The 23,361-nt window shown below is 43.6% G+C and overlaps 1 protein-coding gene across 3 annotated transcripts in view; it reads left to right on the forward strand.

Annotated features, from left to right (window-relative positions):
- The first annotated feature begins 234 nt into the window (after positions 1 to 234).
- FBXW8 (F-box and WD repeat domain containing 8) overlaps positions 235 to 23,361 on the forward strand; it is a 59,730-nt gene continuing 36,603 nt past the window's right edge. The window contains exons 1-4 of one of the 3 annotated variants that reach the window (XM_087942800.1): positions 235 to 750; positions 7,074 to 7,178; positions 14,713 to 14,877; positions 15,745 to 15,833. In XM_087942800.1, coding sequence (XP_087798926.1) covers positions 409 to 750; positions 7,074 to 7,178; positions 14,713 to 14,877; positions 15,745 to 15,833 — 701 coding nt within the window. In that variant the 5' untranslated portion in view covers positions 235 to 408. The remainder of the gene's footprint in view (positions 751 to 7,073; positions 7,179 to 14,712; positions 14,878 to 15,744; positions 15,834 to 23,361) is intronic. The other 2 variants (XM_087942801.1, XR_015745266.1) reach the window with 2 other exon arrangements.

Below are 23,361 nucleotides of genomic sequence, written 5' to 3' on the forward strand. Positions count from 1 at the left end.
AGGAGACCCTACATACCATTCCAGACAGACGGTTATACAATCTCTTCTTCTTAAAAGCCTCCATTGACGGAGCAACCACAACTTCGGGAGTCAAAGTCGTTCTAACACCAAGCATCCCTCTTCACCCGAGTTTTGCAGACGGACGACGGTGTATTGCGCGCACACACACACGCGCGCAAGTGGGGGGGGGACGTCACACTTCCTCCACCGCGCCGAACTAAGTCACGTGACGCGCAGGGAACGGATAGGCGGGAAACCAGGTTTTTTTTGGGGGTACGGCAGCGCCCCTTTGCTGGTCGGAACGTTTTGTGCGCCGCCCGCAGTTTCCCAGCCGGCCGCTTTTGCGGGTCGGACCGTCGCGACCGGAAGAAGTGGCCGGTCCGTCGGCGCGCCTCCTCCGGGGCCGCCATGGTGGAGAATGCTTCCTCCTCGTCTTCGGCGGCGGCGGCGCTGGATTCGTTCCGCCGCCGTTGGCAAGCCGAGCTGTCCCGGGAAGGTCCGAAGCGTCCGAGGAAGAGCGGCGGGAGCCGGAAAAGGCCTCGGGAAGCGGAAGGCGAAGAGCCGCCTCAGCCGGTGCGAAGCTGGGGCGGCTACGGGGGTCTCCTTGGGGGGCTGCTGGAGGGAGAGCCGCCGCTTCAGCGCCTCCTGCTCCGCGACCCTCCCGAGCCTGAGCGGGGCCCCGAGCCCGCTGCAGAGGCCCCCGGAGGAGGAGGAAAGGAGGACCTTCTGGGGCAGCTCATTCAAGACTTGGTACGGGAACTGAACTCTCCTGTCCTTTTTTATGTATATAATAATAAATTACATATAATATAATGTTAAAAATATAAAATATAATATACTGTAATTATATACATACATATATGTGTGTGTATATATATATTGTATTATATACATTTTATATATCATATACATTATAACATGCATTATATCATATACATTATAACATGTATATGTGTGTGTATATATATATGTGTGTGTGTGTGTGTATGTATGTGTGTGTGTGTGTATATATATATATATATATAATATAATAATATAATATAATATAATATAATATAATATAATATAATATAATATAATCAGGCTTCTGTATTATGTTCGTCTGTGAATCAGAAACGGCTGTGAAAGTCTGACTCATACATACCATACATATATATGTTTTCGTAGATTTTCACGGGTACAGGTATGTAGGTCTAGGTGTGTTCAGGTCTTTTCCCGTGTAAGATTAAGAGTATCTTGGCGACGTTTTGGCGAGGTCCCACTCGCCATCCTCAGGCTGGCGGGTGGGACCTCGCCAAAACGTCACCAAGATACTCTTAATCTTACATGGGAAAAGACCCGAAGACACCTAGACCTACCTATCTACCTACCTACATACATACAAATTTGTTTTCTTAAGTTAAAGTTAAAGCTGAATACCATACACACACACACACACGTATATATATTATTCGTAAAATTTTTGAATACAGTGTATTCAGGCATATCATTTACAAAAAAATGAAGAAAACAAACATGTTGACATGTAGACTAATAACAATAGTGCAACAGAGTCATTTTAACTAGATTTCTCCTTTATCTTAGCTTGTTTATAATTCTGTTAATTATATCAACCTGTTTATAATGGTAAACCCTCTTTATAGTTTAGTTCATACATAATAACAGTAGTCTTTCTTCGCCTATTTTCTACCTCTTACCTCTAGCCACTCGTAAAATCTGTTCCATGTTAAGTCATATTCTGTGTCTTCTTTGTCCTTTGTTTTTAATGTCAGTCTATCCATCTCTGCACAGTCTAGTATCTTCCGAATTAGGTCCCCATCAGATGGAGTGTTCTCATTTTTACTCTCTGCTCCTTTTTGGCTTCAGCAGGTTTCCCCCGCCCCCGGCCAGATTTCAGGCCCTGGAGGCCCTGCCCCGCACCCTTCAAGAAAATCTCTTTCCCCAACCTGGTGCCCTTCAGGGTGGATTGGATTACATAATCCATTATTCTCCGCCTCTCGTCCCGCTTTTTGATTCCTCTTCAATTTCTTATTCTACTGCACCGAAAGGAGTTGGAAGTCAACGCCTTTTTTTCTCTTTTCCCCTCCCCTATTTTTCCTATTTTTGCTGGTGTGTTTTTGTATTTTATGTTTTATACATGTGTGTGGGTATCTGTCTGTCTATCTTCCTATCTATCTATCATCTATCTATCATAACTATCTATCTACTATCTCCATGTTTTTCTCATCTATACCGATCAGTATCTATCTATTTTACCTCTATTCACCTATCTCTTATCTATCTATCTATCTATCTATCTATCTATCTATCTATCTATCTATCTATCTATCTATCTATCTATCTATCTATCTATCCATCCATCCATCCATCCATCCATCCATCCATCCATCCATCCATCCATCCATCCATCCATCCATCCAATCTATCTAGTATGTGTGTGTATGTGTGTGTATAAAAACCAAACCAAACATAATCTTTTAAGGCAGGCAGATTTCACTTGCTTGTGGGGAAGCTGCAACAGTGTAAGGGTGAAAAACGATAAGTCACTTTTTTCAGTGCCACTGTAACTTTAACAAATCACTACATGAATGATTGTAAATCGAGTGCATCCATCTTTCTTTCTTTCTTTCTTTCTTTCTTTCTTTCTTTCTTTCTTTCTTTCTTTCTTTCTTTCTTTCTTTCTTTCTTTCTTTCTTTCTTTCTTTTTGACAGTGTGGTTGTTTTAAATTTAGGAAAACATTTCTTTCGTTAAAGTAGTCTAGCAAGCTGTGTATCTGAGTGGCACAATAGAGGTAGTGAGGAAAACCGCCAGGTTGGGAGGTAGCAAATTTTCAAGCCAGATCAGATAATTAGTAAGCAATCTTATCCACCTCTCACCTCCTTTTCTCTCTGAACGGTTTTAGTGGAAGGGAAAAATAAAAAGACAGCTTTATGCTCCACTTTTGGGAGGTGGGGGGGGAGAGAATATGTCAGAGGAATAACAGAATTTTGGATGCTCTGTCATTTGCATTTTCACCTCTACATATTCTCAGAGCAATAGCAGCAGGGATGGTGGGAGCAGAATTTATTTAGTAAATGTATATGCCGCCCGTTGGTTTGAAGCGACTCTGGGCAGCTTACAGTGTAATAAAACAAAGATATAAAAACAATTAAATATAAAAGCAGTAATGCAAATATAAAATTGTTCTATGCTGACAATATCACAGTCTTAAAAGGGGACTAGAGTGCCGTTCAAGGCCCTTTCAGTCATTTTCTTCAGGATCTTCACGGCGACTCTCTAAATATCCGTGTTTATTTCAATTTGAAATATGCACATAGTGCTCATACTTACGCTTTCCCAGCCAAGAATTGTCTGTTATTCCCCCCCCCCCCGAAGTATGTACCTTAGTTATTTCTGATAGCTATTTTTTTTTAACACACTGTATACATTGTTTAAAAGGAGTTAATTCTGGTTAACTGCACTTTTCTTTCTTTCACTCCTTCTAAAAAGCCACGGATTAAATTTCTGATGGCAGCAAATTAATCCATTTACCGAACTAGAGTTCCATTAGTGCACTGATGTGTAAATGTGTGTCTCCAAGGAGCAGAGGCCAATGTTTATCTTTTGGATTTTGTCCATCACATTTAAAAAGGGGGGGGGGGATGGAGCTGTTTTAACCAGATAGACCCCTCCCCTTTTTTCATTCTTTTTTGTGTTTTGTGCTAATTGGCATTCGGATCTAGCAATAAGCATAAAGTAAAAGTAACGATGCCACTCGAAAATCCTCTGAATCCAAGAAACTGATTTCATTTATGGGCTTATTTGTAGAAGCACCCCTGTCTGGGGACGGTGTTTAGTTTTCTTCTTTACTGCTTGAATCAATCCTTTTTTCCATCATAAGATTTAGAGACAACAAAGAACGAGAGTCTCACCCCACAATAAACTATAACATGGCTTGTTTGCATTTGGCTGAATGTGTTGGATAAACATTGATTGTAGTATGGGAAACATGGATTAGATTTTACATCACACAATCCCCCCAGCAGACTGAGGTGTAATCAGCCATCTCTGGCCACTCTGGAGAAATGATATTACTTATTTATTTGGTTGGGGTTTAATTATTCAGTTTTGTTTTTTTTAAAAACATTTTATTAGTTTATAATATAGCATACAAAGAAAATACAAAAGTAAACAGTAGAATACAATTCTTTATTGGCCATGTGTGATCAGACACACAAGTAATTTGTCTTGGTGCATATGCTCTCAGTATACATAAGTACACTGAGAGCATATGTACATAAATCAGGCTTATAGTAGTAGAATAGTAGAATAAAAATAGAATAGTAGAATAAGAATAGAATAGAATTCTTTATTTGCCAAGTGCGATTGGACACACAAGGAATTTGTCTTCGTGCATATTCGTATAATAGGGAATTTAGGTAAGGGAAAAGTGAGGGAAATCAAGGGGAAAAAAGAAAAAAAAAAGCCATTAACTTCTGAACCCATTGGTGCAGTAGAATAAAACAGTAACATCAAACCTCAACTTTTTACTTGGACATAATGGTATAGATTAGGCATTTCTATCACAACGAATCTATCTAATTGGTAAAACCCCAAATCAAAGTTTCATTTTTCCCCCCACCTCAAACACAAAGTCCAGAAGTGGTTTCCAAGTAGAAATAAAGATTTTTTTTTCTTTAATCAAAACAGTCAATTTAGCCATCTCTGCTAACTAATTTATTTGATTTCACTTTTCTTGCCACTGGCCTCCCGCCGAATGGGCAACTCACAATACAGTTGGGCCTTGACCGACAACCATTCAGTGTTACAGCAGCACAATAAAAATGTGACTTGTGACCATTTCCCACATAACTGTTGCAGCATCCCCCAGGGCCAAGGAATCTTGCTTAGGAATGGAAATTGTGGTTGTAAGCTGAGGACTACCCATATATTTGGTTTCCGTTTTACTCCGGTCTTAAAAATCAGGCAGAAAAAAAAAATGCTTGCTTAGAAACCGTTAGCATTCTCTGTGGGCCAAAAATCGTGGTTAACGTTGAAGCTCTGGATACCAGAAGCTGTAAAAGTTTCCATGGGGTCTTTAGAGAAGAGATTTGAGGTTAAATCTTTCCCTCCCTCCAAGGTGAATCACTTTTTGAAAAGTCCTCCAACCCTGGGGAGCCTAAATGCACTTTATTGATCCTCCCTCCTTTAATATAAATATTTCAGCAACTTGTGGATGTCGGAAAAATGGATTGAGATATTCGTGCCGCGTATAAAAAAAATCAGATTGTTTTGCTAGATTTTGTCCAAATTTAAAGCTGTCGACATTTCCTGATTTCCTTGGGGTTTGTTTTGTGGGGGGGGGAAACCCATTTCGTATTCTTCAGTTTCTGCTACCTAGCTGAACAGAAAAGTTATAATATATTTATATTGTCATTCACTTTTTGTTGTGGTTCGCCAGCAGCAGGTGTGGGCGGCTGAGGTCTCGGAGAGCGAGGACTCAGATGAGGGGCCTGCGTGTGAGGCAGGGATGGGGCCAGGACCATCAGGGAGTGGAGTTCTGCCTACGGATTTTGTGGAGGCTGGCAGCAGTGATGAAAAGGTTCCTGAGGAGCCTGTGCCCAGTGCGCATGCGCGCAGGGCTGCTCGAAGGGAAGAGCAGCTGCAGCAGCACGGGCGACTCGGGAGTAAGTCTGCAAGGTAATGGCCCCTCCCTCAAGAGATAAAATCCAGCTGAGAAACCGGAGTTCTTTGCAGGAAGCAAAGAAGTTCTTGTATTTCAAGCCTTGTGGATGTTTGGAATATCTTGGTTGGTGTTTGGAGACTCTTTGTGTTTGAAATATTTCTTGGCAACTTTACCTAGTGTTCTTGGCAGCCTTGCACCACCTTGGCAAGGCTCGTTCTTATCAGAGACAATTAGCTTGAAACAGCCTTTGAACCAAGAAGGAACGGAATTTGTAAAGAATCATTAAAAGGTTTTTCTGTTACCTCCGTTTGGTGTTTGTTTCCTTGGAACCAGGTTTGGGTCAGAACAGATTTGCAAACCGGACCTTTTGCAAAACCCGCTAGAGGTGATCCTCCACTTGTGATCACAATGGAGCCCAAAATTTATGTTAACTAAGCGAGACATTTGTTAAGTGAATTTTACTCCATTTTATCACCTTCTGTGCCTCGGTTGTTAAGTGAATCACTGCAGTCGTTAAGTCAGAAACACGGTCGTTAAATGAACCTGGCTTCATTTACTTTGCTTGTCAGGAGGTCGCGAAAGGGCATCAAGAGACCCTGGGACACCGAGACTGTTGTAAATATGAGCCGGTTGCCAAGCGCCCGGGTTTTGATCACGTGACCCTGGGGGATGCTGCAACGGTCGTTAAGTGTGAAAAATGGTCATAAGTCGGTTTTTTCAGTGCTGTTGTAACTTCGGTCGTTGAACAAACAGTTGTAAGTGGAGGACTACCTGCACACTAAAACTTAACACATTCTCTGAAGTTATAATCACACCTGGTGAAATGTTAAGGATGAAACAAGTTGGTATAATTTGAGGTGGGCCTTATAGCCAAATATGTCACCACAATGAGAATTGGGACTGTAAGTGAGTGAATAGAATGTGCTGGCTCATGGCTAAAGCTCATCTTCAGATAGAGTGTCTTTTTTAACAGGGTAACAGAATTGGAAGGGACCTTGGAGGTCTTCTAGTCCAACCCCCTGCTCAAGCAGGCGACCCTATACCATATTTCAGACAAATGGTTGTCTGATCTCTTCTTAAAAGCCTCCAGTGTTGGAGTAGCCACAACTTCTGGAGACAAGCTGTTCCACTAAGGAATTGTTCAAACTATCGGCAAATTTCTCCTTAGTTCTAGGTTGCTTCTCTCCTTGATTAGTTTCCATCCGTTGCTTCCCTCCACCACTTCCTTCAGATGCTTTGGAGAATAGCTTGACTCCCTCTTCTTTGTGGCAGCCCCTCAAATATTGGAATAGTGGTGTCATGTCACCCTGCAAGCCATCTTAGCCGTCACTTAGTTCCTCTTGTCAGGAGAGAAACCTTTGCAAGCAGTGAAATAAAACCTCTTTTTTTTCCTGTGCTTATTTTCAGAACGAAATCAACGAGGTTCCATTCTTTGACGTCCAGTTGCCTTACGAATTGGCATTAAAAATATTTCAGTCCCTTGGCAGACTAGAGCTGGGCAGGTGTGCTCAGGTAAGTCTTACTCTGCTTTCGGTGACAAAATTCAGCAAGAGGTAGTGGAAGGGAAAGTAACGCAATTGAGCGATGATCCTTTCCAGGCCTCCGAGAGAGAAACGGCCTTCAAATTAGCATTGGAGCTGTAACTTGGTTTGACATATTTTAGCCCTGGAGAATCCCCCCCCCCCTTCCCCCAATCTCCTCTCTTTCCTAAGATAAACAGAAATTGGAGGGGGGGAATTTCTCTCATAGATATGCAGGAATTCTGCATTTTCATGTGACCGGTTCATCCTTTGTAGTTTATATTATGGAATGGAATAATTGGAAAAAGTCATTTGTCCCCCACAGTCCCATTGGATTCTCAATGCCAGCTTCTGTCTAGATTAAAGTATTCCTGGTAGAAGGACATTCAACTTTAAACACATGCATTGAAGGGAAATTGGATCTTCTGTCAAACTCTTTTAATTGCTCAGAAGATTTTCCTAACATTCAGCCAGAAATGCTTTTCCTGTTACTGTTATTCTGGGATGATGTCTGTGATTCATCCCCACCTCACCCCAGTTTGTCTTAAACTATAGGAGTCCCCGTGGATTTTATTTTGCTGGACATTGCTGGCTATAGGGGCCAGTGCTCCACTCAGTTGCAAGGCCAGCACTGTCCGAAGAAGTTTCCGCGGTCATGTGGCCATCATGACATCATGGAGCGCTGTTACTTTCCCACCGAAGTGGTACCTATTTATCTACTTGCACATTCGTGCTTTCGAACTGCTAGGTTGGAAGGAGCTGGAGCAAGGACGGATCAATACCAAATAAAATGGGCAATTTTGGTGCCTTTGACTGGGAAATTATCCTTCTTTTGATGCAGTCTGCAATGGTGTTTGCATTTTTGGTAGTCACATCATGCTGTTGACTCGTACAAGCAATCCCCAAAATTTCTGCTGCTATGCAGGACGGTTGTTAAGCGAATTTTGTCCCGTTTTACGATTTTTTTTCTTGCCATAATTGTTAAGGGACTTGTTGCATTTGTTAAATTAATAACGTGGTTGTTAAGTGAATTTGGCTTCCCAATTTGACACAAAAAGGGATCACATGACCCCCTGGGACACTGCAATTGTCATAAATGTGAGTCAGTTGTCTTCTCCTTCATCTGAATGCAGATCATATGACCATAGGGATGTTGCAACAGTTTTCACAAAACTATGAAAAAGGGTCATGTCATTTTTTTTCAGTGCCATTGTAACTTTGAACGGTCATTAAATTGTCATAAGACAAGGAGCACCTGAATTCATCTTAAAAAGTCAGTATTGCTTTTGGACATAGCCATGAAACTGACCAAGAGATGTTATTGTATATATTTCTATATTTGAAGGTAACACTCCTGACTTGGATACCCATTTTATACACACATTTACACAGAAGTGTAAACCATCTTAGATGTGTAGCAATCCTAAAGTTGTAACTTTTTCTGAGTGTAACAATCCTAAATGTGTCTTTTTTCCAGAAAACAATAATAATAAACTAGTGTTGGTATAAATATCCCAGAAGATTGGCTTTGATCACTCCAGGTGTAAATCCTAGAATGAGGATAAAAGCATGTGAAGGAATAAGGAGGGAAAACATGACTTTTTTTTGTATAGCTTTGAGTTCTGTTTCCTTAAATTGGGAATGTTTTCCTATCGTACCCATCCATCATCTTTTACACAGAATTGTTGTGCCTCTATCAATCTTCTTAGTTTCCCAAAACTTTTCTTCTTCTTCTTATCTGCGTGTTTCTTTATAAATGGCTTTTATCGTACCCTACAAGGACCATGTCTGTAGAAGAAATCCCTGGATAATTTGAGAGGTGGTGGAGGGCCAAGCAAAGTTCTAGGGTTTTACAAGGCTTTTGAAGTGAAATATGAGGTAAGCCAAAGGCTTTTTAGCCCACTTCCAAAGTGATGGAGCAAAAAGCGAAGTCGTAAATACGAAGGGCTGTTTTCATTTTTCTCTCGGTGCTTTTGATTTTTTTTGAAAAGACGGCATACTTCTTCAGCTAAATGGAATGCCCTGCTGTCTTTTCATTGCCTTTTCCATAGATTTTTTATTTATTTATTTATTTATTTATTTATTTTTTTAAAAAAGATTGCTTAGCAGAGTTCATAAAACTCTGCTAGTTAATGGAGCTGGTTAGCTTAGCAGAGGATCCCCTGGAGAGAGAGTTTTTAAGCTTGGATGGTTGCCAAAGTGGCAACTGACTGATAGCAGAAGAAAAACAGCCCTAGAAAATAGCTCCTTTCTTCAAAATCTGCAGAATTGAACTGAGATTGTTACACAAAAGAAAAATGACAATCCCGGGCCTTCCCTGCCAGTGTCGATCCCCTGTTTAAACTATGTCTTTGTTGTCGTAAACAGCAAAGAAAAGTTTCTGTTAGCAGTTGCAAGTTCACACATTCAAAGGATGCGCCTTTCTTGAACATAATTCAAAATCTCTCGTGTTGAATCAAGGGCCAGAGAGCCTCTTAGTTTAGAGAGAGAGTTGTGTTTGTGGTTTCTTAATTGGGACTTTCTGTGTCTCCTAGCTACAGGTAAGGATAAGATAGATCACAATGGTTGGATTTAAAAAAAAAAAAAGGAGAGGGTGAGAACGATTTTGCAGCTAGAAATCGAAACTCATCAAAGAGATTTTTCTCTTTTGGAAGATTTTAAAGAGTAAATAATTCACCAAGGCAGAAGTTAGTCAGGTCTGAATGTTCCTTCCTTGATACTGTCAGGTCTGAATGTTCCTTCCTTGATACTGTCCTGTCAAGGCTGATTAATAAGTTAGAATTGTGTACAGGTATTCCTCTACTTACGATCACATTTGAGAAAAGAATTTTTGTTGCTAAGCAAGATGGTTGTTCAGTGCTCGATTTTACGATGTTTTCTGCCACGGCTGTTTATGTGAATCACTGCAGTTGTTCAGTAAAACATGGTCCTAGTGGACAATCATTTCAATAGGAGCCAGTGTTTGTGCTGATGCTACCAAAAAAGCCAACACAGTTCTAGGCTGCATAAACAGAGGGATAGAATCAAGATCACATGACTTGTTAATACTACTTTATAATGCTTTGATCAGGCCACACCTGGAATATGGTATCCAGTTTTGGTCACCACGATGTAAAAAAGATGTTGAGACTCTAGAAAGAGTGCAGAGAAGAGCAATAAAGAAGATTAGGGGACTGGAGGCTAAAATGTATAAAGAACAGTTGCAGGAACTGGATATGTTTAGTCTAATAAAAAGAAGGATTAGGGAGACATGATAGCAGTCTTCCAATATCTGAGGGGCTGCCCCAAAGAAGAGGGAGTCAAGCTATTCTCCAAAGCACCTGAAGGCAGGACAAGAAGCAACAAATGGAAACTGAATCAAGGAGAGAAGCAATCTAGAACTAAGGAGAAATTTCCTGACAGTCAGAACAATTCATCAGTGGAACAAGTTGCCTCCAGAAGTTGTAAATGCTCCAACACTGGAAGTTTTTAAGAAGAGATTGGACAACCGTTTGAAGTGGTGTAGGGTTTCCTGCCTAAGCAGAGGGCTGGACTAGACCACCTCCAAGGTCCCTTCCAACTCTGTTATTCTAATTCTAGCCAAGGCAGGGGTCGGTGAGTGGGGGCTCTTTCAGGCTTTTTGGCACTGACTTTCTCACCTGTTGTCACCGCCAGCAGCGCTCCTGGGCTTGGGTTGGCGCCAGAGGCGTGCAGCCGCCTGCGTTAAATGGAGCCGCTCACGGCAGCGTACGAAGTGCTTAAGACACTTTCCATTAGGGTTGTGTTTTGTGTGGTTTTTTTTTTTTTTTTTGCAGCTGCTCCTCACTTGACAAAGCCGCCATCGGCTCGGCTGTGCCAGTTTCCAGCCTCTTAATGGGCCATTTCGACTTGGAGGCGTCCTCAGAAATTTTCAGCCTGATAAGCCCGCAGGGCTTGAGACTAACCTGATTAAAATCACAGCGGGGATAAAATACCCTTGTTTTATTCGTCCCTTCCCTTCCGTGACCCGGTCCTTTGATGGGGTTTCTTAAAAAGAGCTTCTTTCGCTTAAATTCGCCCCCCTTCCAAAAAAGGTAAAAAGAAGAAGCAACTTGAAAAGATTTCCCTTCTCCGTCCTCCTGCATTGGCCCATCTTCCCTTTCGAACGAGCCGCAGTTGACAAATCCTTTTTTTTGTTTGTTTGCCACTGAGTTCACAAATCTCAGCCTCATCAACGCAAATAACCTCCCCCATGGAAACTGGGCACGAGAGCGTCTCCTTTTAAACACTCGAAGTATTTTACTCCTGCCAAGCAGCTGCCTCTTTGCATAAGGCAGCCCCGTCTTTTAAAAACGCCGCTGTAGCCCACAACTAGGAAAACAGACGGCGTTGAACGGCTCCACTCTGAAAATCATGTTGTGTGTTGTTGTTGTGGAAAGAGGAAAAGTGGCACAAGAGCTGAACGTCCAGTTCGCATATCTGTCGGGGGCTGGCCTGGTTTTAGTAAAGTATAGAACCACTGCGGCCACGGAGGTGGATGGAACAGTGGAGTATTTTGCTCTTCGTAGCAAAGTGAGTGTTTTCTGTACATCTAGCTACATTTGAGAGAGACTGTGTGATGACCTGGGGTGTGGCACAAAAGCAACAAAGTCACAAAAGTGGATAAAGTCCCTTTTCTTCCAACTTGGCCTCCGATGTCCAGTTATTATCGGCTGGAGAAAAAACTCTCCCAAGAACAGTTTTTAAAGGGAAGAAATTCAGTCCGAACCAAAAGTACATATAAATTATAAATAAAAACCAACACAAACCACAAGCTGCAGCAATTAACAAGACAGGGCAGAATAAGGAATTGCAGAACTCAAAAGATAGCGAAACACACACAGTTGGCAGGATGCCAGAACCCAGATAGGACTTGACAAACAAAGATAATGCACACTTTGCTTCCAGCAAGTTTCTGTGCACAAACATCCTCTTTATCCTGTTTTCCCAGCTGCAGCTATTGAAGGGAATCAGGGCCTTTTTCTCCCCCGTAAGCCATGTTGCTCCCTTATCCTCTCCTCCCTGCGTGCCTATGGGCCTGGGTCTTCCTCTGAATGCCCAGCCAGACTGTGCCCTTCCCCAGTTTCCTCCACAGCCACCAGAGCCACACTCCCACTCCCTGTCAGCTGTTCAACCTCCCCTTTGGAATCAGATTCCAACAGGGGCATGACAGACTGTTTGGTGTCTCGGTTAAACAGTCAAGATTATAAACTGGGAGATGGTGAGTTCTGGTCCTACCTTAGGCAGGAGGCAACTTTGGGTGACCTGGGGCCAGTCCCTCTCTCTCAGCCCTGGGAAGAAGGCAATGGCAAGCCACTTTTGAAAACACTCAGCCGCTGCCTAGGCAGCTTTTGAGAATTAAATAGAATTGTATAGAAAAGAAATTCAAGAATGAGCTAAGCAGGTCAGAGCTGAGTACAGCTAGTCCTCGACATAACGACCAGAATGGAGTCCAACAGGTTGCTAAGCGAGGCAGTTCTCAGGAGAGTTTTGCCCTCATCTTACAACCTTTATGGCCACAGTTGTTAAACGAATCACTGCAGATTCAATTAATTCATTTAACAACCTGGAATTAAGGAGAAACTTCCCAATAGTGAGGACAAATAACCAGCGGAACAGCTTGCCCCCAGAAGTTATGTCTAAAATGGTACAAGGTCTCTTGCTTGAGCAGGGGGTTGGACTAGAAGACCTCCAAGGTCCCTTCCAGCTCTATTCTGATACATATGGTGAAACCACGCGCATAAGCAAACAGTGCCAAAGCCACTGCATTTGGTTAACGACTGCTGTAAATTCAGGCTGGTCACATGACCAACCTGTTTTATGTCTGTTACGGTTTCCAGCCTCCATTACAGTCATAACTCAAGGAACTGCCTGTACATATGTCCAGCTAGGACCTCTTGGGCAAGCATCCTTTCCCCTCGATGTGCTGATTTCTTATTTGCAAGGAAAATCCTTCCTTCCTTCCTTCCTTCCTTCCTTCCTTCCTTCCTCCCTCCCTTCCTTCCTTCCTCTCTCTCTCTCTGTCCTCTCTCTCTGCCTCTGTGTCTCTCTCTGCCTCTGTGTGTGTGTGTGTGTCTGTGTGTCTCTCTCTGTCTCTTCCTATCTCTCTGTGTTTCTCTCTCTCTCTCTCTCTCTGTCTGTCTCTCTCTCTGTCTCTCTCTCTCTCTCTGTGTGTGTGTGTGTGTTTCTCTCTTTCTCTGTCTCTCTCTTCCCCCCAACCCAACAAGGATGTAATTATTGTGAGAGATTAAAAATGTCATGTTTTACCTGCAGGCTGCAGTCTGTTTCCCCGTTGCTATCTCATTAGGCCGTAAACGCCGAGCGAGCCATTGTGTGGGGAAGGCCGCCTCGCTCCCTTCCTTTGCATAACCGAGATTTTCTTTTCATAGCAACACTTCACATCTCCGGCTTTTCCGTCTTCGTAACCAGAGGCAACCAATCTCCAGTCTTTTGAGTGTCGCTCTCCAGACTTGCCCGTCCCTGCCCCTGGCACAGGGCTTCGTTGTGTTTATGTCCCTTTATTATTTGCATGGTTATTTTTGAGAAAAGTAAGTGGGGGGCGGGGGGGGAATAATTCCGGGCTTGGGGTGTTTTTTTTGTCTTTTCTTTTTTTTGCAGAGTTTTTCAGCACTGATAATTTTGGAGCTGCTTGGAAATTGGCTTCCCTGAGATGTTTCCCCCCCACCCCCGCTAGTCTGCCTTTAAAATGTAAACAAATTGGAATTTAAGAATTCGTTGAGATGTGGGTGTCTTCAGTGTGGATTCCTTGAGTAAATAAACTTGAACCTTAACTTTTGGGGACAGAAAGAAAGCGTGTCCGTGATTTGGATCTCTGGTCTTGGCTCTGCCGTTTATGTTTTACCAAGAAAGGAGAATTATTTGTAGTTCAGAGTTGAAAGGAGGGCTCCTTCCTTCGTGCCCTCTAAAGCTTGGTTGTTTTCTTGCAGATGTTTCATGACCCAACTAGGTAACATGTCATTTCATAAAATATTTCTATGGTCTTTTTAGAGTTGCCAACAGAAAGAGAGGGAGGAGCAGTGAGGTAGCTTGCAAACCAAAACTGCATTCCATAAATGTTTTCAAAGATAGTTCCTAGGTGACCGAAGTTTCTGCCTTAGAAAATCCTAACTGGAGAGCACGATGGATGACTCTGGGCTATGGATGTGTCCCATTGGAGGATATGAATTACGATACACCCAGGGGGTGGAGGGAAAACCAGGGTCAAGGGTGACAATGAATGATGGGTCTCAGAGTCGGCTACACCCAGGCACTGCTGGACATGTTAACTCCCAGTCTAAATCCTTTTGAAGTTTTGGAAGTTTGGCTCGAGACTCATGATTTAATTGGGGGTAACTGCCGGAATCCTGACATAACATACATTTAAGAATTTTTTAAAGTCCTATTTTAATGTTAGTGCAGGGCCTGTTTTGGGGCGATGCATATCATAGTCACTGAGAGCATCGTGCTTCCACTCCCACTCCCAACCGAATGAGAGAACTCTCAGCAATGAGCAATTGTCCTACTTTCAGGTGAGCCGAACGTGGAAGATACTGGCGGAAGACCAAGTCCTGTGGTTCCGGCTTTGTCAACAGGAAGGTTATCTGTCTGACTGTCAAATCTCGGACTTCCCCTGTTGGAAACAGACCCTCCGGGAATGTCGGGAAAAGGAGCAGACTCTGCGCACCAACTGGAAAGTAAGGGAGAAGAACTTCTCATTTGAAACACCCTATAAGCTTGTCCCAAGAGAGATCCAGCCTAGAAATAAGGAGGGATTCCCAGACAGGACAATTAATCAGTGGGACGGGTTGCCTTTATGGGTGCTCCATCACTGGAAGTTTTCAAAAATAGATTGGACAACCATTTGACCAGGATGGTCGAAATTCTTCTGTCTTGAGCATGGGATTGGACTCTCTCGTCCTCCGAGGTCCTTTCCAGGCCTGATTCTATGCTTGCTAGCAATAGCCCTTTGACTTATATACCGCTTCACAGTGCTTTTACAGTCCTCTCCAAGTGGTTTGCAGCAGGGGTGGGATTCAAATGTTTTAACAACCGGTTCTGTGGGCATGGCTTAGGTGGTGGGCGTGGCTTGGTGGTCATGTGACTGGGTGGGCGTGGCTTGGTGGTCATGTTTTTGGCTGGGTGTGGCCAACTCAATATCACTCACATGGAGGCACGCATCTCCTCGCCTGGCCTCTCATGACTGTGGGGATGGTGCAACAGTCGTAAGTGTGAAAAATGGTCATAAGTCACTTTTTTTCAGTGCCATTGTAACTTTGAATGGTCACTCCACACAAGCAAAGTGCCAGCAAAGGAGGGGAAAAAAACTCCAGAGAGGTTCCTGAGACAGGAAGTCTAATCCTGCCAAGAATGTAATAAGGGTTAACGGAGAGGCAGTTTCTGTAAGCGATGCAAATAGCGTGCGAAACTACTTCCCCTCCGGTCCACAAAAAAAACCCTCTCACCATGGAACCGGTCCCCGGTGCCCAAAAGCTGGCGGGGGGTTTGCTGTTGTGGGGGACCTGAGGGACTGGACCAAACCCAATCCTTGTCTTCCTTCGCAGAACCGCGTCGGGGTTATGAGCCAGTTGCAGCACGAAGTCGGGAACATTCTGTGTGACGTGCATTCCTGCAACGGAGTGGTCATTGCTGGGTGAGTCTGGGGCTGAGGGCTCATCTAGAATTCTCCTCCTGTCTCCTTGGCCACCTGAATGTTTCTTGTGACCATTTGTGGTCCGGAGAATAGAACGGGAATTGACAAAACTGTTTCATGAGGTCAGTGATGGGGAACCTTTTTGTTGTGGTGTGCTGAGAGCGTGCCTGCGCGTGCTGGTACCCACAGCGCAATGCGCCCCCTCCCTGCACATGTGCGTGCAACACCCCCGCCCCCTTACCTGCACTGTGTATGCGCACTCCTTCCAGCTGATTATTGGCCTCGTTTGAGGCCTGATTCGCAACCACCCTATGAGACAGCTTTTCCTCCGATGCCGAATAGTTCCTAGGTTCTTGCTAGGCTCGGGCCAGGGCTGAAAAAAAGATTATCACATCTCATCACTCACCCGATAGTTATCCCGAAGGCCTGTTTTTTGGCCTCAGACTTGAATAACCCCGATTCTACAAAAAATCCACCCTACTTGGAACAGCTTATATCCTCCGACACTTCCTGAACAGTTCGTAGGTCCTTGGTTAGGACTCGAGCTGTTGAGCTACCAACCAGCCCCAAAGGCTGTGAATCTCATCAAAGATTAACCACCACCACAACATTAATAATAACGAACAACAACAAAACAACATCAACAATAATAATAATAATAGATAACACCTCAGACTTAACAATTGTCGATAAGAAAAACAAAAAAGTCTGGATAGTGGATGTGGCAGAACAGAAGAGAAAGAACTGGAGAAGATAACAAAATACAAAGACCTACAAATAGAAATAGAACGACTACGGCAAAGGCAAGCAAGGGTAGTACCAATAGTCATAGGCGCCTTGGGTGCAGTCCCAAATCAACTAGAGCATCACTTGAACCCCATCAGTGGCATTGACACATTTGCCATCCATCAATTGCAGGAGGCAGCTGTCCTTGGAACAGCTTCCATCCTGCGGCGAGATCTGTAACACCGTCCAACATCCAGATTTACCTATCCCAGGTCCTTGGGAAGGACTCGATAGGTAGACAAAAATGCCAAACCCAGTCTGAACATCTGGCTGACTGTGTGATGATAATATTTCTGAACTTAATTCACTGGCATGTGAAAATTTCCCTCTCTGTTGCATACTGTTGGACGGGAGTTGTATAATCCTGATTTTTTTTTTTTTATCCCCCACCTCCCAGTCCATTAAAAGAAATATTATTAAGCAGAGACAAACTTATCACTGTGGCTTTTAAGTAGAAACCAGCTCTGCTGCGAAAGTCGTTAACGGCAAAACGATTTTTAATGCCCGAAACGGGGCTGCTGGCATGGTGGTTCTAAATATCTCCCCTGTGCTGCGTTTTCTGAGTCATTGAGAGATTTCAACACACTTGTAATGGCCCATCATTTCTATTTATCACCACCTGGCACTCGGGTTTAAAAGGGTGATTTCCCCCAGCCTCTAGATGTCATGAACCTCATTAGCCTTATTTCTGGGCTAAAAACAGTAGGGAATTTCAAGAATGGATCCCCCCAAGGATAATCGCTAATCCCCTTACTCTTAGCCCTGTACGGCTGCATGGGCGGTGTGTTTAAACGTGTGTGTGTGTGTGAGAAGGCCTCCCTCCTCCTCTTTTGCGGCTTCACAGTCCCCAAGTCACAACACCAGGCAGTGTAGAGAAGGGGTGATGTCATCGGAGGTTGTGAAATTGGCTCGGGCCTCCGAATAAATCAATGTACCACGTTTAAGAGCAACACTTCATTTTAACAAGGCGTTTTTGTGAAGTGGAATTAGAGTCAATTGTCTCGTGTGCTTTTATTTATTTTTTTATTTATTTTTTCCCCCCTCCCCAGTCCCCCCTGCCAAGGCCAGCTTCTGTGAGTGACCTGGCTTGGAACAAATTCCCAAAGTAGCCAGTTTTGCTTGATTTCAGGATAAAAAACGTTGGAAATTGATTTATGCCTTGTGAAAATCTAAATGGGATGTTGACCGGGATATTGCTAAAAGTTAGTTTAGTTTACTTTATTGTCATTGCACCTCATACAGCGAAATTAAATACCATCTTCCGTGCACATTATGACTGTGAAAATATACACAAACACACATCCTTCACATTCTATACAATTGAATGGAAAAACCCCGATATTGCACTAACACTGCACTATACAGTAGAATTCAAAAGAGCTACTGCCCTGGGATAGAAGCTGTTTTTCAGCCTATTTGTCCTTGTTTTTATTATCCTGTACTGTCTGCCAGATGGTAATAGTTCAAATAAAAAGGGTGTCCAGGATGAGATGGATCTTTGAGGATGTTTCAAACTTTCTTAAGGCAGCGGGAGCTCTAAAGCTCTTCCAAAGAGGGGAGAAGGCAACCCATGATCCTCTGGGCAATGACATTCACCCTCTGGAGTGCTTTGCTATCTGCCCCTGTGCAATTGGCTAACCATACAGAGGTGCAGTAGGTTAAAATGCTCTCTATGGTACAGTGGTAGAAGGTCACCAGTTTTTCATTCTGTTGTTGTTTTTAGTAGTGCTCGGCTTATAACAGTTCATATAGCGACTGTTCAAAGTTTTTAACAGCCCTGCAAAAAGTGACTTATGACCATTTGTCATACTTAACGACCGTTTGCAGCATCCTTGGGGTCACGTGATCAAAATCCATACTCTTGGCAGCTGACTGGGGAAGCTGCAACGGTTGTACGAGTGAAAACCGGTCGTAAGTCACTTTTTGCAGTGCTGTTGAAACTTGGAATGGTCCCAAAATGAACTGCCATAAGTCGAGGGCTACCTATATGTACAGAAGGCATAAATAACATTCTGAAGCCTTAGGAGAAAATAGAGCTGAACAGCTGCGGATTTTGACGATACGTGAAATAGTGCCTGTTACCACGCAGCACATATTTTTACCCAAGGGAATTTGCTAAGTCAGCATGCAATGGTCATTGTAATATTTGATGGCATGAAGGGGATTAGACCTCTTGCTACCATGTCCCCCCCCCAAAAAAATAAGACCCAGGGCTTATATTGGGCGTACGTGTAAAAACCAAGCTAGGACTTACTTTCAGGGTAGGCCATATTTTCGGGGAAACAGGGTAGAAGATTAAAAAACCTGCAGTGACTGTTTTTTCCCCACAGGGGTAGAAATTGTTAAGGGCTTCCATTGCAAGTTTGCAGCGGTAAGATGTTGTCCAGTTCTTCGTGACCCGTTCTCGGTTGTGGTCTTCTCCTTCCCCGTGGCCCTCCTGCGGGCTGGATGCGGGATTGAACAGATCTGATCCTACAGAGGGCTCTCTTCCTACGACCTAATAAAGAGATTATTTTAGCAGCAAGAGGTGGCGTGACACCTGCAGTGTGGTTGAGCATCGAGAATCAACAGGGCTAATTTTAGAATCCCGTAACGAGAGGGTAGGATCTCGTGGGCATTGCAATCGCTACCTGCCTTGCTATCTTGACACACTCCAAAGCCGTCTAGAGTAGTGAACGTATCGTGAAATTCTCTTCTTGGCTAGGAAAAACAATAACAGTCCATATCAGGAACTGCTTTTTTTTTTTTTTTTTTAATAGAGGAAATATAGCGCCATCTCGCTTTTCTGGATCTTGGCTGAACACTTATTTGCCCACGGTGGAGGAAATTCCGTGGCGCGTTCTCCGGATAATGTTGCCATTATGCAGAAGGCCTCCTTAATGTCCTCTAGGTAATGATGTCATTACGCAGATGTCATAACGCAAATGATATCATTTGTGTATTTTGAAGCTGCCATTATGAAGATTGAGTCAGTGGACCTTGGGGAATAGCGCAGATAACACAAGCACCATTAATCAATTAAAATGATGTTTCAGTTGCCTTGGATCAGACGGAGCTGCCATGTCGGTTAGTGGTCTAACTAACCCCTGTTATCCCTTATGGTTAGGCAACAGCTGCCCAAAATCTCAGGCTGAAAACAATTTAAGCGAGTCTTAAAGTGGACCCACACATCACATTAAACCTCTATTTCTAATTTTCTGCACAACCACAGTCACCTTCTAATCATTGCTTAGAGTAATGCAAACCTGATCTGCTCTTAAGCCTTCGTACAGTTTTTAGTGTTTTGGTGCCTGTTTGAACCCATACATTGTAGCCGGTCTATCTTGGCTTATGGCCTTCCTTCTTGTTGTAAAGCAATCAACTGTGGTTCAATGAATATTTATTCAATAATTCAATGATAATGTAATGAATAATTTAATGAATAATTAAACCACAGTGCTCTATCATGGCTTATGTGCTCAATCATGGCTTATGCCTTATCTTCTTTTTGTATAGCAATCAGCTGTGGTTTAATGAATAATGTTTATTGAATAATTCAATGATAATTTAATGAATAATTTAATGAATAATTAAACCACATTGGTGTATCATGGTTTATGTGTTCTATCATGGCTTATGCCTTGCCTTCTTTTTGTATAGCAACCAACTGTGGTTTAATGAATTATTAATCCACAGTGCTCTATCATGGCTTACGCCTTGCCTTTTTTTCGTATAACTGGTTTAATGAATAAGCAAACCACAATTTTAAATAAGCAGCAGGCAAGACTTCAGTTTTCATACGTTCCTTGCTACTAAATTATCTTCTTTAGTTTGCTTCTTGGTGTTATTTTGCAAAAATAAGATTGCTGAACGCACACCTGCTCATTCTTACCTGTTGGCTGCCTCGTGCATACATTTTTTTTTTTGGAACAGAACTGGAGACGGAGGAGGGAGAGAGAAAAAAAGAACAAGGATGACATATTTTCATCAAGTGACTAGACATTGCTGGGAGGGTGTTGAAAAACTCGAGCGAAACAGATCAAAGCCACTATTCTCCCCCCCCCCTGGTAATTTAAAACTCGGTTTGCTTAAGGCAGGAAAGAGAATTTAAGCTCTAAAGTGGAAGGATGAAAGAGCTACTCAAATTTCAATCTGCAGATACAATTTCCTCCCCTAGTTCAACCCTGCCGGTGTGCAGGCTAATTGCTTGCGAGTGGAAAGTGTCCTTGAAAAGCCTCTGCGTTTCGCAGCATTTTCTATAGTTTGGGGAGGGGGGGGGCGTTGGGTGGGTGGGCGGACCGGAGAGGCAGAAGGTGGCGTCTTGTTTTGAAACCCAGGCCCACGTGACCAGGGACCCTGTTGCTTTAAGCCCCCTTGGAGGTGCCTGTCCGCATGGAAGGCTGGTTGTGTGTGTGTGTGTGTGTGTGCCGCATTGATTGTGGAGTGAGGTAACCACAAACATCGCCAATCTCCAATGAAAAGAATCCAAGGTTTTGACACACAAAACAACTGCCGGGCAGAGTGTTCGCAATGAAAACACACACACACACACACACACTCCCTCCAGAAGGAGGTCTCCGATGTCAGAGAAGAAGCAAGGAGAAAGCAGAGAGCCGTTCAGATACAGACCCACCCCATTCTCCCCTCCCTCCCGCTTCCGGCCAAGACCGTTCTCCTTCCATCCTTCCTTCAGTCCCAAACTGTTCTCCTCTACCCCTCAAACTGAAAGCAGATTATTGGTTGCAAGATAGGTCTCAAGCATTCCGTATTTCCCCCTAACTAACAGAATAACAGAGTTGGAAGGGACCTTGGAGGTCTTCTAGTCCAACCCCCTGCTCAGACAGGAAACCCTATACTACTTCAGACAAATGGCTGTCCAGTCTCTTCTTAAAAACCTCCAGTTTTGGAGCATTGACAACTTCTGGAGGCAAGTCGTTCCACAGATTAATTGTTCTCACAGTTAGGAAATTTCTCCTTAGTTCTAGGTTGCTTCTCTCCTTGGTTAGTTTCCATCCATTGCTTCTTCCCTTCCCTTCAGGTGCTTTGGAGAATAGCTTGGCTCCCTCTTCTTTGGGGCAGCCCCTCAGATATTGGAAGACTGCTATCCTGTCACCCCTTAGTCCTCCTTTTCATCAAACTAAACATACCCAGTTCCTGCAACTGTTCTTTATACGTTTTAGCCTCCAGCCCCCTAATCCTCTTGGTTGCTCTTCTCTGCACTCTTTCTAGAGTCTCAACATGGTTTTTTTAATCGATGAGAGTCAGACTTTTCTCCCTCTATCCTTCATCCTGATCCAGACTCTTCTCCCTCGATGGATGGAGACAGACAGCTTGGAGAGGGAGAGTTGTTCTATCTGCAAGATGAAAGAGAGTTCTCCAGCTGTTTTTTTCCCCCCTATGGTAATTTCTGCCTTGGGCCCAGCTATTCTCGAAGCCCGTTCGTTGCCCGGTCCTTTTTGCATATTAATTAGGGGAGAAGTACATGCAAATGTAAAACAGCCCCATTGAGTGGGGCTGAGCCTCAGCTGTTCTTCTCCTTGTTTAAATGCTCTGCAGCTTTAGAACACGGCCTTTGATGGCCACGCGAGAAAAATATAAAAGGCGCCTGTTAAAATACATTTCTCTCCCTTTCTCTTCGGACACAATTTAAATAATTGCTACTGAGGTGGATTTCTGCATTTAGTTCAGCTAAGGCCATGCTGGGGGCCACTTTTTCAAAAGTTGGAGAGAAACAAGACACATGAATTAAATTAAACGCATTAAATAGGGTTGCCACGATTATTCCCCGTGAATTTATTTTCTTCTCATATTAAACATTGAAATTTATTAGCAGCTTCTGGTGGTTAAATCTTTTTAGGGTATTGGTGACTCTTAACAGATAAACAGAGTTGGAAGGGACATTGTAGGTCATCTAGTCTAACCCCCCAATGACTCTGGGCATCAAGTCATGTACCTGTGTAAGGTGTGCATGTATTTTTAGGGTTGTGTCCTATGTTTCATTTAGGAGCTCCAGGTAATATATATATATGGATCTTTGGTTATTCGGGTTTTCTCCCGCGTAAGATTGGAAGTATCTAGGCAACGTTTCGATGAAGTCTCATTCATCATCTTCAGGCTTCTGTCTTCAGCTCTGTGCTTCTCAGAGTGATGTATATGGTATTCAGCTTTGTTCAGGTATTTTCCCACATCATTATAGTTGTGCAAGCAACTCTTCTGCCGAAGGAATCTCACAGGTGAACCAGGATAGGGCTGGGCTGGAGGTCAACCCCCCTCTTCCTTCCTGGAGTTATGCGTTGAACAAATGGATCGCGTTCGGGGGGGGGGCTTTTAGTAACCCACCTTCAAACGGATTCTGTCACTTCATGTTTTTACAGGACTTGCGAATAGAAATGAGCATCGGGGGCCACCATCTCCTTTTCTTCTGCCTTCCTTCGCTCCGCCTTCTGCTCGCTTGTCAGGCGAACGCTGTAACTTTGAGGGCCCCGATTCCTCTCCGCGACCCGACTAGCCAACTTCCAAACAGCTCCCTGGTGTAACTCACCTAGCCTCCCCCTCTCCCTCACCTTTCCAACAGGAAGCAGAGTTTGTGAGCGAGCCTAACACGCCAGCGCAGGTGCAACGGCTTTGAACCGCTCTTTATCGACCCCTCGTTTCTCCCCCCCCCCCGCGGCGCATTTCTCAGCTCGCGTGCGTCATTTAAAAGTTGTGCTTTTGCACCCAACGCTAATGAGACAGCCATCAACGTCGTGGGGCCAAAAGCTGA

The sequence above is a fragment of the Notechis scutatus genome, chromosome 13 (genome assembly GCF_049901735.1).
Source record: "Notechis scutatus isolate UNSWTSFEM ecotype Mainland chromosome 13, rNotScu1.2, whole genome shotgun sequence".
NCBI classification, from domain to species: Eukaryota; Metazoa; Chordata; class Lepidosauria; order Squamata; family Elapidae; genus Notechis; species Notechis scutatus.